Source organism: Emys orbicularis, chromosome 1, assembly GCF_028017835.1.
Source record: "Emys orbicularis isolate rEmyOrb1 chromosome 1, rEmyOrb1.hap1, whole genome shotgun sequence".
Taxonomy (NCBI): Eukaryota; Metazoa; Chordata; order Testudines; family Emydidae; genus Emys; species Emys orbicularis.
In genome coordinates this window covers 114,929,605-114,947,091 of record NC_088683.1, presented here as the reverse complement: position 1 = coordinate 114,947,091, position 17,487 = coordinate 114,929,605, and the positions used below count along the sequence as shown (strand labels likewise).

General features: G+C 48.7%; 1 protein-coding gene across 1 annotated transcript in view; it reads left to right on the top strand.

Annotated features, from left to right (window-relative positions):
• The first annotated feature begins 1,944 nt into the window (after positions 1-1,944).
• The window catches only part of LOC135881681 (sodium- and chloride-dependent betaine transporter-like), a 93,064-nt gene continuing 77,521 nt past the window's right edge, over positions 1,945-17,487 (top strand). The window contains exons 1-9 of the mRNA XM_065408391.1: positions 1,945-2,092; positions 2,735-2,869; positions 3,632-3,772; positions 6,443-6,530; positions 8,876-9,008; positions 12,320-12,454; positions 14,977-15,080; positions 16,132-16,256; positions 16,759-16,871. Coding sequence (XP_065264463.1) covers positions 1,945-2,092; positions 2,735-2,869; positions 3,632-3,772; positions 6,443-6,530; positions 8,876-9,008; positions 12,320-12,454; positions 14,977-15,080; positions 16,132-16,256; positions 16,759-16,871 — 1,122 coding nt within the window. The remainder of the gene's footprint in view (positions 2,093-2,734; positions 2,870-3,631; positions 3,773-6,442; positions 6,531-8,875; positions 9,009-12,319; positions 12,455-14,976; positions 15,081-16,131; positions 16,257-16,758; positions 16,872-17,487) is intronic.

The following is a 17,487-nucleotide window of genomic DNA, read 5'->3' as shown; positions in this document are numbered from 1 at the left end:
ATTCTTGCCCCACCTGAAGGGCAGGGTGATGCAGGTCCTGACGGACAATACAGCCGCAATGTACTACATCAACAAGCAGGGCGGAGCCATCCACCTGCCTGGAGCCAAGAACTTCCTGGCAGATCGCCTCAGCAGGACCTTCTTGTCTCGTCACGAATGGTTGCTTCATCCAGGGGTGGTCAGTCTGATCTTCTGCAGGTGGGAGACTCCCCAGGTGGACCTGTTCGCATTCAGACAGAACTGCAAGTGCCATGTGTTCTGTTCTCTGCAGGGCAGGGACAAGGGCTCCCTGTCGGACATCTTTGACCGGATCTGCTTCACAGAACTATGGCAACCTGCTGCATCCGAACCTGGAGTCGCTGCACTTGATGGCTTGGCTGCTGCATGGCTGAGTGTGGATGAATGGGGGTGTTCCGCTGGTGTCCAGCAGGTCTTGCTGGGCAGCAGAAAACCATCCACCAGGGCTAAATATGTGGCAAAGTGGAAGCAGTTCATGTGTTGGGCCACGGACCAACACATTCGTGCAGATGAGGCCCCACTGCAGGACATCCTGGACTATTTACTGCACCAGAGACTGTCGCTAACTTCGATCAAGGTACACTTGGTGGCCATTTTGGCTTTCCACCCTCTGCTTCGAGGCGGGTCAGTCTTCACCCATCCCATGACGGGGAGCTTCCTGAAGGGGTTGTAGCGCCTTTACCCGCATGTACGAGACCCGGTTCCCCCCTTGGGACCTGAATCTTGTGCTGTCCAGGCTCTTGTGCCCCCAACTTCGAACCCTTGGCTTCCTGCCCCCTCCTGCTAGGTCTCTTTCTTGGTTGTTATAACTTCGGCCTGTAGGGTGTCCGAGATCAGGACGCTCACATCAGAGCCACCCTAGACGCATAGGTGCCACTTTTCCTGTCGCCGGTGGGTGCTCGGCCACCTCCGGCCCCGCCCTGAGTCCACCCCTGCCCCGCCCCCATTCCATCCCCCATTGGACTCCTTCCCCAAATCCCCTCCCGGGCCCTACAGGTACCGCTAAGGCAAAAATCTCTGACGTCCGCGCACATGGGCACATGCACACCTAGAATGGGATGGACATGAGCAACACATCTCGAAGAACAACAGTTATGAAAGGTAGGTAATCATTTTTTTCTCTTGTTATTGAGGGAGACTTAGGTCAAAGGAGTGTGTTTACATTCTGATCCCATGACATGCTATGATGTAAAAAGCTTTGTTGGCTAGTGGGTCAAAAAATAGTAATTCAGGACTCCTGGCAATGTCTGGAAATAGGACAATAGGATTTTCCATACTTGTTTAGACACTTGATCCAGCAAATTCACTATCCTGCCTCTGACAGTGGCCAGTATCAGATATGTTACTCGAGAGGAAGGCAAACACCCTGTAATTCACCTGGTCAATTGTACAATATTGCGCACTCTGAGGGAATTCTTCCTGATCCCCATAGATGTTTTGATCAATGTATCTCCCCACAGCATTTACTTTGATTGCTTTTCCCTTTCCTGGAATTATTGGTCATAAAATTATATCTGGAGATTTTAAAAAGGTTTTGTCATCAGTGACAGGGAGGCTATTGGGAATAAGAGGATGGGGATGAGGTGGGTCTAGTCAAAGGGAGGTGGAGATGAAGGTGGGGCCAGGATTCCGTTTCAGCTGATGACTCAATTTGCTTCCATCTTCTAAGAAACAGCCCCTTCCATGGTGCAGCTAGTTCTCAGATGGAGTTTCCCTGGACTACGCTGGGAATTGCCCTGAGCTGAGGCTTCTGTCACAACAATACGAATGTGTCCAGTTGGGTGGCTGAGTCCCTTCCAGGCTCATTTCACCTGTGTGTCCTGTAACAGCTTCTTACAGTCTGTGTTCTGTTTTCCCTCCCAGTTTCCCCTGCTCTGTTGGGCCTTGGAAAGTAAAGCAGCTGTGGAGGCTGAGCCCCATGGGGGCATGGTGCGGCTCGAAAAGGAGAAGCCAGAAATGGAGCCAAGAGACCAGTGGAATAATAAAATGGAGTTTATGCTCTCCATGTCTGGGAAGATCATTGGCCTGGGCAATGTCTGGAGATTCCCTTATCTCTGTTACAAAAATGGAGGTGGTAAGTCCATAAAAGCCCAGTCTGTGTGAGATGTTGGCCCAGGAGGACCCAGTTTGGATACAATAAGATTTCCTCTTATCTTCCCAAACCTTTGCTCATACCAGTTTTAAGGGCTGAAAAGTATAGTCAACGTTTATTTTCTGTGTCTTTTTTTGTCTTCTTGCCATTCTGCTCTTCCAGGTTCTGGCCAGGACCAGACGCAGAAGTGCTGAAATAGCACGAGGACGGGGGTGCTTGTGGTATTTCCAGGACAAGAAGAAGAAAGCCGAGAGGCTGTTCTCTTGCAAGATCCAGGGCCGCCCAGAGGGGCAATTTTCCCCAGGCCCTGGGCCCCGCAGGGGCCCCCAAAAGAATATAGTATTCTATAGTATTGCAACTTTTTTTTATGGAAGGGGCCCCCGAAATTGCTTTGCCCCAGGCCCCCTGAATCCTCTGGGCGGCCCTGGCAAGATCTGCACAGTTTTGCAGGCCCACCAGGTCCATTTAGTTCAGATAGACATTTACATTCAAGGGTGTTTACCTGAGCCTTGATGGTACATCTCGCTTGTTAGTGTACCTGGTAATTGGTGATTATGATAATGTCGAGTAGTAAAGATTCCTCCATTTGCTACCCACTCTCTCTCTCTCTCTCTCTCTCTGCAGGTGCCTTCTTTATCCCCTACCTCATCTTCGTCTTCACCTGTGGGATCCCCATGTTCTTCCTGGAGACAGCACTAGGACAGTACACCAGCCACGGAGGGGTCACCGCCTGGAGGAAGATCTGCCCTCTCTTTGAAGGTGAGTCAATTAATGGCTTTCTCGGGTCCACGATGGTAATTTCTGGGTCTCATGGGTTTTTGTGTGAAAAGTTTCAAAAGGTCTAGTTCTTGTTCTGAAGCAGAACAAAAACAAATGATAAAACCTGGACTTTTTTGTGAAATGGAATTCTTGTTTTCTGAACAGCTCTACTTTAAAACCGCAGAGAATTAACCTCACAACTATCCTGAAGTTTTATGATCCCCATTTTACAGAGGGGGAAACTGAAGCACAGAATGATTAAGTGATTTGCTCAGATTGGCATTTGCTGATATTCGCAGGGCCAGGATTAGAAGCTACCTCCTAGAATCATAGAAGATTAGAGTTGGAAGAGACCACAGGAGGTCATCTAGTCCTACCCCCTGCTCAAAACAGGACCAACCACAACTAAATCATCCCAGCCAGGGCTTTGTCAAGCTGGGCTTTAAAAACCAATAAGGATGGAGATTCCACCACCTTCCTGACCCTATGCTTTTGCTCTGGCCCCATTCTTTGGGCATGGGATGTAGTTAGCAGTGAAAACCCTTTTTATTTCTGATTTCTCCACCATGATGAACCACATCTGGATCTCCCACCCTCAACCTGAGTCTTACAGGATTCTTTGGTGAACCAAATTGCTCATTAATCTGCCCTGCCCACAACTCCAGTGGGATGTGGCCTATGGCACTATTTGAAGCTAAAGTCTGATATATTTGGGGCTAGCCTGGGGGGCCATTTCCTAACCCCTGTCACTTTCCCTCTTAGGAATTGGTTATGCCTCACAAGTCATCGAATCCTATCTGAATATCTACTACATTGTCATCCTATCTTGGGTTATCTTCTACCTGTTCAGCTCCTTTACTGCTGTGCTTCCCTGGGCCACCTGTAATAATCCTTGGAACTCAGGTACAACTTCAGCTAGTCTGCTTCTGGAAAGAGGATCTGGGTTTGAAAACTTTCCATCAAAACTGCTTTTTGACAGAAATTGGGTATTTGATTAAACACATTTTTTTGCACTGTTTGCTTTATGTGGCAAGTCTCCTGCCACCCGTGACTTGGCGCTCCGGGGCCCCCCACTGCCTACGGAGGCTGGGATCAGTGGGGGCCTCCCCCCACGGCAGCCAGGAGCAGCAGGGTCCCCCCACCATTTGTGGCAGCTCGGATCCGGGGCCCCCGTTGCCAGGCAGCATCCGGGAGCTGTGGGGTGATCCCCAGCCACCCGCAGCAGCTGGGAGCTGTGGCAGATTAGCCACTGGGCCAACAGGGCCCATGCCCAGGGGTCCTGGTCAACTGGGGGCTCCCGGAAAAATGGGCACTCCGGTGCCCCGGCACTCCTGCCCGGGAGCGGGGTCAGGGTGCGGGGGCTTGTCCCACTCCCCCCCCCACCCGGCGCTCTTGATGGGGAGCGAGAGAAGCCCCCCGCACCCTGACCCCTCTCCCCAGCATGAGTAGCGGGATGAGGGGGGAGGCAGAGCAAGCCCCTGTGCTCTGACCCCATTTCCCCAGCAGGAGTGGGGGTGGGAGGGACTGCAGGTGTAAGGGGTGGGGAGTGTCCCCCACTTGCTCTGGCCCAGAGCCCCACAAACCCCTTATCCGCCCCTGGACGGGAGCTCCAGGGGTCCCTGCTGCCTGGCAGCAGACGGGAACTGTGGGGTATCCCCACAGTGGCTCGGAGCACCTAACCATTGCGGGCAGTGGGGGTACTGCCACTTTTAACTTTTAGGCATCCCGCCATCCAACCCCCTCCACCACAGACAGGGCCAGCTCCAGGGTTTTTGCCGCCACAAGCGGTGGGGGAAAAAAAGCCGCGATCGAGAACGGCGGCACTTCGGCACTTCAGCGGCAGCTCCACCGCGCCGCTTTCTTCTTTGTGGGCACTTCGGTGGCAGGTCCTTCCCTCTGAGTGGGACCGAGGAACCCACTGCCGAATTGCCGCCGAAGAGCTGGACGTGCCTCCCCTTCCCCTTGGCCGCCCCAAGCACCTGCTTGCTGCGCTGGTGCCTGGAGCCGGCCCTGACCACAGACCCCGCACTGCCCCAACACACATATACCTCCCGCACCCCCCACTGCCCAGCGCCCCTCCACAAACCCCCCACTACCCAGAGCCTCTCCACAACCCTGCCAGAGACCTGCTCTGCCCCCCGACTGCACTCATCAGTCCCACTGGGAGGTGACTGTGTCTGCTGGGCTGAGCGAGGAGCGATCCAGCAGGGCTGCATGGGGCCATCTCTCGCTCAGCTGACTCTGGCCCCACCCCTGCTGGGACCTGGCAAAAACTGAATTTTTAGGTGCCCCTAGTCACATGCCTACTATGCCTAATGGGAAATCCAGCTCTGCTCATGTGTCCATTCTTCGATATGGGCTGGGCTCCCCAGCTAGACTACTTCTCCCATGATGCACCATGGCCAGGATGCAACAGCCTCCTGACACCATGAGGAGAGACTATGGTGCATCATGGGTTAGGTAGTCTGACCAGGGAACTCAGCTCATAGCGGTAGCATGCAACATCCAAACTACAACTCTATGGCAGCATTTCTGAATCAAAATGTTTTGGTTTTCGATTTTTCATGGGAAATTCAAAATTTTCAGCAGCAAAAAAAGCCCATTTTCAGACCAGCTTTAGTCTGGAGTCCTCACCCCACTCTAAGCCATGGAAAGAGCTTTTCACTGGAGCTGGCACTGCCCTTATCTAGTGTAACGGGGTACAGCACAACCCACTCACTGCACCTCAGACCCTCAAGCATCTGGGCCAGCCTCCGTCACAGCAGAGAACTGTTTGTTCAGTCAGTCTTTGGCTCACTCAGGCCAGGTCTCTGCTAGGAGTGCACTGTCGAGATAGCTGCACCATGTACTGTTCAGGTAAAGCATGTCTCATGTGGTTGCAGCTTATACTGGCAAAATTGTGCTTTTTCCAGTATAGCTTATTCCAGCTCACCCCGCCCCCCCACGTTCCCTGAGTAAAATAAGCTTTCCTGGCAAAACTCTTAAAGTCTCAAATCAAGGTTGGATGTTTTTCTGAAAGATTTGCTCGGGGGATTATTTTGGGGAAGGTCTATGGCCTGTGTCATCCAGGAAGCCAGACTGGCTGGTCGCAGTGGTCCCTTCTGGCCGTGGAATCTGTGGATCTATGAAAGTTCCCCTCTCCATGTTCAGTCAACTCACAGTCCTTCCCTGGCCATACCCCTGACAGGGGTCCTGCCTTCCCCAAAGGGAGATCCAACTCCTGTAGCTCCAGAAGCAGAGCTTTATTTGTGGGGAAAGCCAGGGAAATTCCTCTCTGAGCTATCTCTTAACATTAAGTAACTTCCCAGCCTGGGTAACCATAGTCGCTGCCCCACAGTACCCTGCATTCCACAGCCATCTGGGTTCTATTCAGTAGGGAGCCTCCACTTCCCCCATCCCTCTGGCTGTTCCTGGACTAGGATTCTGGCAGTGGTGGGGGGAGAGTGATGTTTTACAGGGCAGCGTGAAGTGTTTGTGTGCAGCTGGAGTGAACAGGGAGGAGGCGGGAGAGAGCACAAAGGCTGAGAAACATGAGAATTCTCCGGGCTCACTGACTTGCTTCCTCCTTTGTAGATCGCTGCGTGGACTTTCTGAATCACTCTAACGTGGAGAACTGGACAGCGCCTGCTAATGCCACGTCCCCAGTAACTGAGTTCTGGGAGTACGTACCCCGGTTTCACACTCTTCTCTCCTCAAGCGGTCACAGCAGTGTGAATACTCCAAATGGAGTCTCTGTAAGGCCAAAAAAGATGTGCAAGTGCCACATCTCGGAACCCAGACCTATGGCACATTGCACATCATGGGGCACATGAGCACACTGACTGCACATGCAAACTTGCATACTGACTGGGCACAATGACTGACAGAATTCCATGGGGCACGTGGGCACTCCCAAGACACACGCTGTCTCACCCCATGCACCACACAGCCCCAGAGGTCAGACATAGACCCTTACCGAGAACACATGCACATACGCACATGGACACATTCTTTCTGACATGGCAGATGCACTCAGCACCCGCAGGTTGTGGATACACAGGGCCTGAACACATGTTGGCAGGGCCGCGCTGACAGACACCCAGCGGGCACGCATGTACGCACACCAAGTGTGATGATCTATCTAGAGCAGGAGGCCAGGTGGGAGGGGGCTGGAAGAGATTCTGCAAAGATGCTCTGCAGTGAAGCAGGAAGAGACAAAGTAGCTTTTTCCCTTATTCTAATTGAGTTCTTTGTTCAGTGTTAGAGGAAAGCAACTTTTTCTGTGATTCTTTACGGCTGGGTACCTAATGCACCCCGTGAAACCACCCAGAGGGCAAACAGACGTAGCACCCGAGAGGAGTCCTGAAAGGAGAAATGCTGCAGAATACACTGTAGGGAATCATCCAGCACTGGCCCTCAAGGGGCGTGAACAATATGGGAGTTGTAATTGTAAGGACTCGCACTCACAACCGTGCCCCCACCCAATCTAGGGAAGTCACGGGAAGCAAGTGGGAATCAGGGGCTCAATCACAATAGCACGTTTTCATCCATTGCTTTCAAAGTGCTTTGCAAAGATGATCAGTATCCATTATCCCACTTAGCCTGTCTGGGTATGTCTACACAGCAACTAGACACTCACGGCTGGCCTGTGCCAGGCGACTCGGGCTTGCGGGGCTGTTTCATTGCTGTGTAGACGTCCAGGCTTGGGCTGGAGCCTGGGTTCTAGAACCCTGCCGGGTGGGAGGGTCCCTGATTCTGGGCTCCAGCCCGAGCTCAGGAATCTACATTGCAGTGAAACAGCCCCGCAGCCCTTCCTCCCCTTCCCTCCCCCCCACCCCCCGGTGAGGCTGACTCAGCTGGCACGGGCCAGCTGCGGGTTTTTCTTTGCTGTGTCTCAGCTTCCCCATTGGTGAAGTGACTTGTCGAATGCCACAGGATGAGCCAGAGGAAGAGTTGGAACTTCAGTGTCAGGCTCCTGTGCCCTGGGCACATCCACCAATAGCTACAAAAACCATTGTGATTTCAGTACAACGTTGCCAGCTACAAGGGAGCCCCTAGACTTTGGGGTGGGGGGGGGGTTGGCCGGGAGGACATAGAGTTGTCATAGCTATTAGGGTAGTGAGAGGCTGCAGGGGAACTGTCTGGACATGGTGGTCAGTTCTCACATGGTCCCCGTTATGCTATGTCTACACTATGAACGGGGGTGTAGATATACTGATGCCAGCTCTCATCCGAGCTAACATGCATAAAAGAGTAGAAATAGTAGTGTAGCCATGGTAGCATGGGCAGAGACAGCACCGTGCTAGATGCCCTGAGTACAAACCTCCTGAACTCCATGGGTACGTAGTGGGGGCTGCTAGCACAAGCCACCCCTGCCCATGCTACCACGGCTACACTGCTATTGTCAGTGTGCTAACTCAGGTGAGTGTGAGGGCGAGTATGGCTGGGTGAAGTGGGAATCACCCCGCTCCCCCGCTCATCGTGTAGACATAGCCTTAGGGAGTCTGGGTGCTGAGGGGAACCTGTAGGGATGATTGAGGGCCATAACCATAAGGGTTCCTGGAGAGAGCCATAGAACATGGGGTGGTTGGAGGAAAGAAAGTAGCCAGCAGGTGATTAGGAGCCATGGCTGATACCAGGGGGCTGCAGGGGAGGCTGCTGATGGAGTGTGGCCTGCGAGGCAGCCAAAGGGATGGCAGTGATGTGAGATCGGGAGTGACTGTGCTGTGAATGGTTGGGGACTGCAGTGGGGCTATTGAGGGCTTTGGGAGAGTTGGAGAGCCCAGGCTGACTAAAGGGTGAGGTGGAACTGCAGGGGCCAGGCTGCGAGGGGATCCCAGAGACACCTAAGGCATTGTGGTGACCAAGAATACAGTAATGCTGTCAGGGCTAGGGTGACTGGAAGCAGGAGTGATGGGGCAGATTGGGCAGCTGCGCTATGGGATGTGTATGAAAACTCTGGGCGGGGGGCTGCTGGAAGAGTCAAGTCTGGGATGTTAACCTTTCTCCCTCCTCCTGCACTGGCAGGAAGCGAGCCCTGGGGCTCACAGACGGTATTCACAATCTTGGCACTGTGCGCTGGGAGCTGGCTCTCTGCCTCCTGCTCGCCTGGGTCATCTGCTACTTCTGCATCTGGAAAGGAGTCAAGTCCACAGGCAAAGTAAGAGCAAACTCTGTCCCCTTAGTCCCTAAACCTCCTCCTAGCTGCCATTATATCTCTTTCCCCCCTTCTTAGCCTTCTCCATGATACAGAGAGAAGAAGAAAGGAGGCAGGGAACACACAAGACATAGGGCCATACTCGGATTGGCATGGGTGGGAGCAACTGCATTGAAGTCGCAGCTGCTTATGCTGGGTCTGAATTTAGTCCATTATGAGAAGAGCAAAGAAAGTCAGTCAATCAGAGGGGAGACAAGGGAAAGATCTTAGAAGAAACGGTGAAGTCCTAGCCCAGCATGGTCCACTGTAATGGGGAAACCTTGTTAAAGACGCTGCTTCACCATTAGCAACACACAATCATCCAGTTGCTGCTGATGCACAGTCCCCAAGTGGTCTGGTGGCTTTTGCACCATTCACCTGTTTTAATGTCAAATCTCCAATCACCAATAATAATTAAACACCAGAGCTGAGTGAATATCCCACTAGAAATAATCTCCTTAGGGGGTTCATTGCGGTTACCTTCCACTTCCTCATTATTTGTAATTGCTCAGTTTGGGGGTTTCTGTCTTTTTTCTTTAACTCAATGGATTGCTCACAAACAGGGCGCTGCTGTGAGCATTCCACACTTGATACTGAAAATTTGAGCTGGGCTGGCTGGTTGTGATTGCATAAGTCACATGGTATTGTTTCTATTCCTGGATTGGATGAGCATAACATATTTCACATGGGAGGCTTAAAGAAGCCACTCAGGCTTCAGTGGTGCAGGGCTGAAGTATAACCCCCTGAGCAGCAGTGAGGGTGGGTTATACTACTCAGGGTTGGTCTTGCACATTCTAGAGGACCTGTGACAATCGCTGAGGGGTGAGTGGCCAGTTTCTTCAATCCCCTTCTTCCATAAAAGATGTTTCCCACTATTTGCTCTCTCTCCATCTATGAAGTTCCCACTACTCTCAGCTTTTCCTGGTACAGGTATTGGGACGCATCCTTCACAATAGACACATCTCTTTAGTTCTGTGTCAATGAGCTGCTGAGTCCACAGGGCTGTCTTCATCTCCCATATTTACAACCTTTTTACCACTGTGCTCCTTGGTTTAACTCTCAGATGGGCATGTGTGGAGCCTGCAAGACTCTTTGCCTTTAATGGAAATGTACTGAGTTGCTCTCTCCTGCTTGCTGCATATGTGTGGAGACCCAGGGGACTCAATTAAAACCCATGTCTCCTCCCCACTCTTCTCTCTTTGCACTTCAGAAAACAATCAAATACTGAAGTGTAAACATGCGGATTTAAAAAGATACTTTAAAATGATGTTGAAAAATTGGAAAGGATTCAGAAGAGCTACAAGAATGATCTGATGCCTGGAAAATCTGTCTTGCAGTTAAAGCCAACCTGGAAACGGTTTTCCTGTCCTGTGGAAACTTTTGAGATTTCAAAAAACTTTCCCATCCTGAATCAGGACAAAAGGTCAAAATATTAAAAATTTTCACAAACTGAAAATCAAAAAAAAATAATAATTCAATTTGGGTCAATTGAAACTTCTAGTTTCAATAATTTTGCAATGTTTCATTTCTCTTACAAGATTTCAACTTTTTTTTTTTTTTTTACTTCCATTAGTTTAGTTTTCTAAACCTAAAATTGCTTTGAACTGGTAAGCCAGAATTTGTCATGTTGGCAATTGTAAAACTTTATATACAAAACATTTTGAGTACCAATTTGTGGAAACTGACCCTTTTCCATTAAAAATTTTGGTTTTGACAAATCTGCATATTTTGATGGGCAAAAATAGTTTGATCAAAATTTTTCCAACCATAACTACTGACAGTGAGAGACTAAAGAAAGTTCAATCTATTTATCTTAACAAAGAGAATGTTAAGAGGTGACTTGATCAGTCATAAGTATTTACATGGGCAGAATATTTCTGACAGTAGATTGCTCCTTAATCTAGCAAAGTCCCACGGTTGGCAGCTGAAGTTTGACCAATTCAGACTAGAAATAAGGTGCAAATGTTTAACAATGAGAGTAATTAACCATTGGAGCAATTTACCTAGGAATGTGGTGGATTCTCCATCATTCCAAGTCTTTAAACAAGCCTAGATGTTTTTCTACAATAAATTTTCTAGCTCAGTCAGAAGTTATGGGCTTAATGCAGAAATTGCTGTGTGAAATTCTATGGCCTGTGCTACCCATGAGGTCAGATTAGATGATCATAATGGTCCTTTCTGCCTTAAAATCTAATAATCTGATGGGATGCTGTCAAGTAATTTAACTGTTCTGCTCTGTTTCTTACTGCCAGAAAAAGTTGTGCTTTGACATATTATGAACAAGCAGTAGAGAGATCACAGAATCTCTTAAGAAGTACATACCTTGGTTTAATATTTGCAGTGGTGTAAGATTATTTTCAGAGATCGTCTACAGAACTTTGTAGTCAACAGGAAGTCAACTCTTGACTGAAAGTTAATTTTTCATAGTCAATACTTAAAGGCCCGGTACCAGATCCTAGAGCTGGGAGAATAATTCATATGAAAAGGCTGAATGAGTGGTTTTTCAAAACCAGTTCACTTTGGCCACATTTGTGTTCCTTTTGTGTTTACTTTCCTCATACTTCGAATAAATCTGGTTTACTAGCATAAATGTTCACAAAATGTGAATTTCAGAGACAAATTTCAGTGTCAGCAGTGCTTGTGTGCTCCTCCAATCAGGGAACAGAAACAGCACCATCTGACTTATTTGACCAATCACAGTCAATAACACAGTTTGACGTTTGAATATTTACGATCGATCCATAGTGTGAACAAAAATTCAAAAGGATATTATTTGAATGAATCTGAATAATGAATACATTTAGGGAAATTGCAGCTTGCTCACTGATATTCAATTCCATAAGCAGAAAAAGGGGCTTGACGAATGATTCATTCTGCTCAAACCGTTCCCTAAACCAATGCATTTCATTTCCCACACAAAAGAGAGGACAGGAGGGCTTTACAAAACTGTGGTCAAGGCTTTCAAAAATACATCAAGATTTTGGGGGCTCTCAGATTAAAGTTGAGATGCCTTAAGGAGGCTAAATTTTTCAGTGTGGTAAGCAATCATGCTTTGAAAATTGCTGCCTTGTCCCCCTCAAATTCACTGCTCACTTTTGGAAATCTTGGCCATGAATAGAAATATTTTCATGACCTTTAATTAGAATTCAGTGAAAGCAGAGGCTTTGGGGATTTAAAGACTCAGGTGTTGTTAATAATAGAGTTAGGGGATTTGCTTTGGATGTATAATCTATAGGGTGACAACAGCTCGTTTTTATCCTTCTCTCTGCTTCCAGGTTGTTTACTTCACTGCCACATTTCCCTACTTGATGCTTTTTGTCTTGCTGATTCGAGGGGTCACCCTGCCTGGTGCTGCTGAGGGGATCATGTTCTACCTGAGGCCAGACATTTCCAGGCTTGCAGACCCACAGGTGAGTGAATACAGCCTGATACTGTGAGGTGTGGAGAGACTCCAACAAAGTGGTGATGGGAAAAGCAGGGGTTCAGCACCTCGCAGGATCAGGCCTTAACTGACTGCTATCTAGATCAGGTTGGACTTCCCTCCCCTAAGAGACCAACACAATACTGAGGCCTCTTTAAAAGGGTTGATGGGGGAAACTCAGCCCAGCACAAATATAACCTTTTTGTCGGTGTATTTTAAACATATGGATGTGTTAGGTCATTCCCATTTAGGGGCTTGGCAAATGCAGAAGCATCTATGAAATATTCAGTATATGACAGATGGTTTTGTTGAGCCTTAAGTGAAATGATGATGAACAAACAGAGAAAAAACCTCTCTCTGCATGCTCTCTGGCCCAGCTTGAGCTTTTCTTGGAAGAGGCTGGAGCTTCCTCAGGGAGACAAGCTTCCTAGTATAAGACAAACTGCAGTAGGTGTGTAGGTAACTATTGGAGCTACAAATGGTCAGTTTTTATAAACAGGAGCCCGTTTATTCTGAGATTCGGCATTTCTGGCATTTGCTGTGAAATCAGCACCTTCTTGCAGAATTGTGCTCCAGAATCTTGGCTTTAATTTAAAAAACATTGTTTCTAGCCCTTATCCGTATGGGGGGGAAAAGCTTGAAACTGTGTAACTTGCATTCAGTGTTAGTTCCCTGAGTTTGCAGATCTCCAAACTATTGTTCCATGCATCCCAATGGGGTGTTAATTCTGAGACCTAACGGAGGGTATTTAAACGTTAATTATTTCACTGCTGATTATTGTAGCAGAAGCAATCAGCTAATGTGCTTTTCCCACATCTCAAACTGTCTCCCGCATCTTCCCAGATGGCAAAAGGCCCAACTGCTCCTTACCCAGTTGCTAACACCTCCAGCTTCCCCCGATGACTTTCAGATGCAGTTATGTCTTGTCAACACAAAAATCGGTGACATGTTGAAAACATGGAGACAGCATAAATTAAATGGAATTTTAATATGAAAATAAACAACACGGGTTGAGTGTTCTTTCGTGTTCAGTTAATTCATTAAAAACCTCCATTTTCTAATCTAAATGAAGTTGATATGAAATTTCTGGTCTGCCACGTGGGAGAGCTGCAGGAGCCAGACACCTTGCTGCAGGATTTGAGTCCAGTTTGCTGTGGAGAAGGTTGGACCTTGATTATAATGGGGGTAGGGGGGACAAGAGGGGGAAGGAGACAAGCGGGGAAGGTTCCTGGGTGAATCTGTAGGTCTGAATCCATGAGGGATCTCCGTTAACTCAAAACAGCAGTGGCTGGCTGCCTGTATTTGAAGGCCTGCCAATTTGCAGCCACTTGGAAGCCTGCTGGGCACCGTTTAGGGTACAGCAAGGATACTGGACAAGGTGTTCCTTCCTGGCTGCTAACTTGCTACTAATATCATTCCCTGGCTGTGTGGAAGATTCTGAGCACTGCAGACCATCTTTGTGGCTCTGTACACTAGCATCACACGGTGTGACAGAAAGTGCTATCAATACAGTGAAGTGGAGGAGGAGCCAGCGGCTGAAGGCTGAAATAAACAACAAACTCTGCTGCTCTTGATGGGTGCTGGGATGAGTTAATGAAAACCATGGTGGTGATGAGATACTATGAACCCAATATCTCCTGGCTGCTCCCATTGTCCTGATCTTCCTCCACCCTCATGTGTAGGGAATACCGGGTGGTGTGGTGTCATATAAAGGTTTTATTGGCACTTGTTTGGGATGGCTTTGTGAGATACTATTGGTTTTTTCACTCCCAAGCAGCTAAGTGATCTCCAACTTGTGCTGGTACAGTCTTTATACCATGCCACATCCCCATGCACCCTCTCTGTACATTCTCCGTGCCCTTTAGCTTAGAAAAAATGAATGGTGTTTGGGATTGATCTAGCCCCCTGAATCACTGCCTCGGGGGAACGGATGATGACAGCCCTCTTAGAATATGCCCTCCATCAGGGTAGCTGGTGAAGGACAGATTATGCAACAGACACCCTAGGGCAGGGATAGTCAATTATTTTTTGTCAAGGTCCAAATTTCCTGGTCAAGGTATAGTCCAGGTCCAGACTCCAGAGAAATATTTTCACACCCCAATAACAATAATGATGATAATAAGCAAATACAAAGATTTTGCGGTCCGTTCAGAAGTGTCTGGCAGTCCAGATTTGGCCCACGGTCTGCCTATTGACTGCCCCTGTCTGAGGGCTAAAAATCACTCTCCCTTCCCCACTCAGATCCGTTCTTCCTTGGATTATTTGAGAGAAGCCGTTGGGGTCCAGAAGGAAAATCCTCCCTTTTCATGGTGGAATCTTCACTCCAGTCCCCCAAGCTGGGACAATCAATCCAGAGACACGTCACACCCTGTATGGATTCTTCCCTTCTCTGCCTGATGTGGATTTCTCCATGTCTGACAGACTGCTGCCCTGAAGTGCGTGTACCCTGACAGGACTTTACCATTTATTTCCTTAGCCGTGGCTGGAAATCTCTGTCCTTTTCTGTTCTAGGTGTGGATGGATGCAGGCACTCAGATCTTCTTCTCTTATGCTATCTGCCAGGGGTGCCTGACAGCCTTGGGCAGCTACAACAAGTACAATAACAACTGTTACAGGTAGGAGCAGCCTGTGCCTCTCTCTCCCTCTCACATCCGGCTGAGGGCCGTGTGAGCAGCCGAGCAGAATGTGGTTGGAGCTGTGGCACTCACTGCTTCGAAATCAGGAGCGGGCCCCATGCCATTTCGTCCTATGCTCTTGTCAGCTCTTACAAGCTAAGAAGGGCTCAGCGACTGGATAGGAGACTACCCAGGAAAACCCAGGGACTACAAGAAATGCCTTTGGTGGCTCTGCCAGTGGCACTCTTCCATCTGGGCAGGGAGAGGGGGCACGGGAGTCCTGGAGGTGCCATTGTTGAGTTGATATGGGTATTGTAAAATGTTATCTGATGTGGAAATAAGATTTAGTAATGCATGTGGCCAAATTCAGTTCAGTTACCTGGGTCTGATCTCGGGGGAATTACACCAGATTCCCAGTGGTCTAAAGAAGAGGAGAATCTGCCCCATGGCATCAAATGCCTTATTAAAATCCCAGCCCCTTTAGTGCACCCTGTGTGTGTTTTAATTCGATCAGAAAGAGCAACAGAAAGGTTTGTCTGGCATGTCAGGTTCTTTTTCATCCAGTGCTTATTGCTTCTAGTTCCCTTTTCCTCTCAGGCCTGATCCCCAGCCCATTCAAGTCAATGGGAGTCTTTCTATTGGTTTCAGAGGGCTTTGGATCCCTTGTTATTTAAGGATCCTTTTTCTCTCAGTATTTGTTCCATTGCTCTACCCTCATATGATTATTCCTGCTGCCCCTTGTTGTGCCAAGTCCCTAGTGACTTCACTGGGGCTTCCTGCTTACAATATATGGCTGTAGCCCTCCGTCATTTTTATTGCCAAGTATAATTATGTAGTTCTTGTAGTGCCATGGGTCAAGGCTGTAGGCTGCCGAGTTCTGTTTTGGGCTGCTGGCCTCTGGAGGAGTCTCAGGCTAGTGTTAGTGTAAGCAAGTGCATGGAATCATATCCCATTCAGAAAGCTGAGCACAAAAGCAATTGCCCAAAGTGGTAAATTTGCAGAGGAAAACAATGCCGTCTCTCTCTCTCTCTCTTTGGTTCTGCCCCAACAGGGACTGCTTCATGCTATGTTTCCTGAATAGTGCCACCAGCTTTGTGGCCGGCTTTGCTATCTTCTCTGTGCTGGGCTTCATGGCACAAGAACAGGGCGTGCCCATTTCAGAAGTGGCCGAGTCAGGTAGGTGCTTTCTAAATGTGGCAGGGCCAAAAGGAAAACTTAAAACATGGGTGGACTTTTTAGGAATTGACACCTTTGAATATGAAGCCAACCCATGAGGTTAGCAGTGCTGCTACCTTGAACCAAGGTACATCCTCTGTAATTGCTAGTGTCCCCAGTCCAGTTGCCCAGAACAGCCTCTGCCTATTCTGCGGAGTCAGAGGCCCTGTCATCCAGAACCACTGCTTTATTCTCTGCTATCCTGATGCACTTAGTGCCACTGTCCAGAAGCAGAGCTGCATTCCCTGTTGTTTTGAAATCCCTGATTCTTCTTTCCAAAACCAGCCGCTCAGCCCATGTCAGCAGTTATTATCCCGTGTGTCAGTGACCATTGCACGATACATTCTGGGGAAGTGAGGTCTTGGCAGGCTAAGTTTTTTAAACAGCACATCAAACTGGTCTCTGTGTTGCTGGGTTGTGTTGTTGGGGAAACCTCATCCTTACTCAGCTATCTGATTGGCAGGTCCGGGCCTAGCATTCATTGCGTATCCAAAGGCTGTAATGATGATGCCTGTGTCTCAGCTCTGGTCCTGCCTATTCTTCCTTATGCTGATCTTTCTGGGACTGGACAGCCAGGTACAGTAAATAACCCTCCTCTTTCCCTCTAACTCCAATGTGTCTGTCACATGTTTGAGAGCCTCATGTAGATCATAACTCGTGGTTGGGAAATGGTGATGTGTCTCTCAGCCACCTGGAACACCTGTCACACATCCACATTACTATTTCAGAATGATCATACTTAGAGCTGGCCAGTACATCCCAGCAGTCAGCTGGTGTTAGGTGTTACTCCTTAACAGTGACCTGCAGCACCTGTACCTTCCAGCATAAGTCTCTGACAATCCAGTGACAACCAGCAGCCACACTTCTTTGTCCTTCCCGCCAAGTCTGCCCTTAGGGGCTAGTAGTCATCCCTCATGAACCAGGCACTTCACTACACATTTTGTGTCAATCTCCTCTAAGTTCACTAGGACTCCCTTTGTATTGTGACAAGCCCCATCTGTAACTGTAGGTTGATGGCAGCTCCCACTGTACTACGAGTGTTCTTGATTCCAGGTGTGACTTGTGACCTGCAGTACCCTCACTGTCTCCTGGCTCCAGAGTAGCTGCTTCCTGGCAGTAACTTCTTTTATACCACAGTGGTTCCTTGTGACACACAATTTATTTCTTGATAATTCTTTGTGGTGAGGTGCAA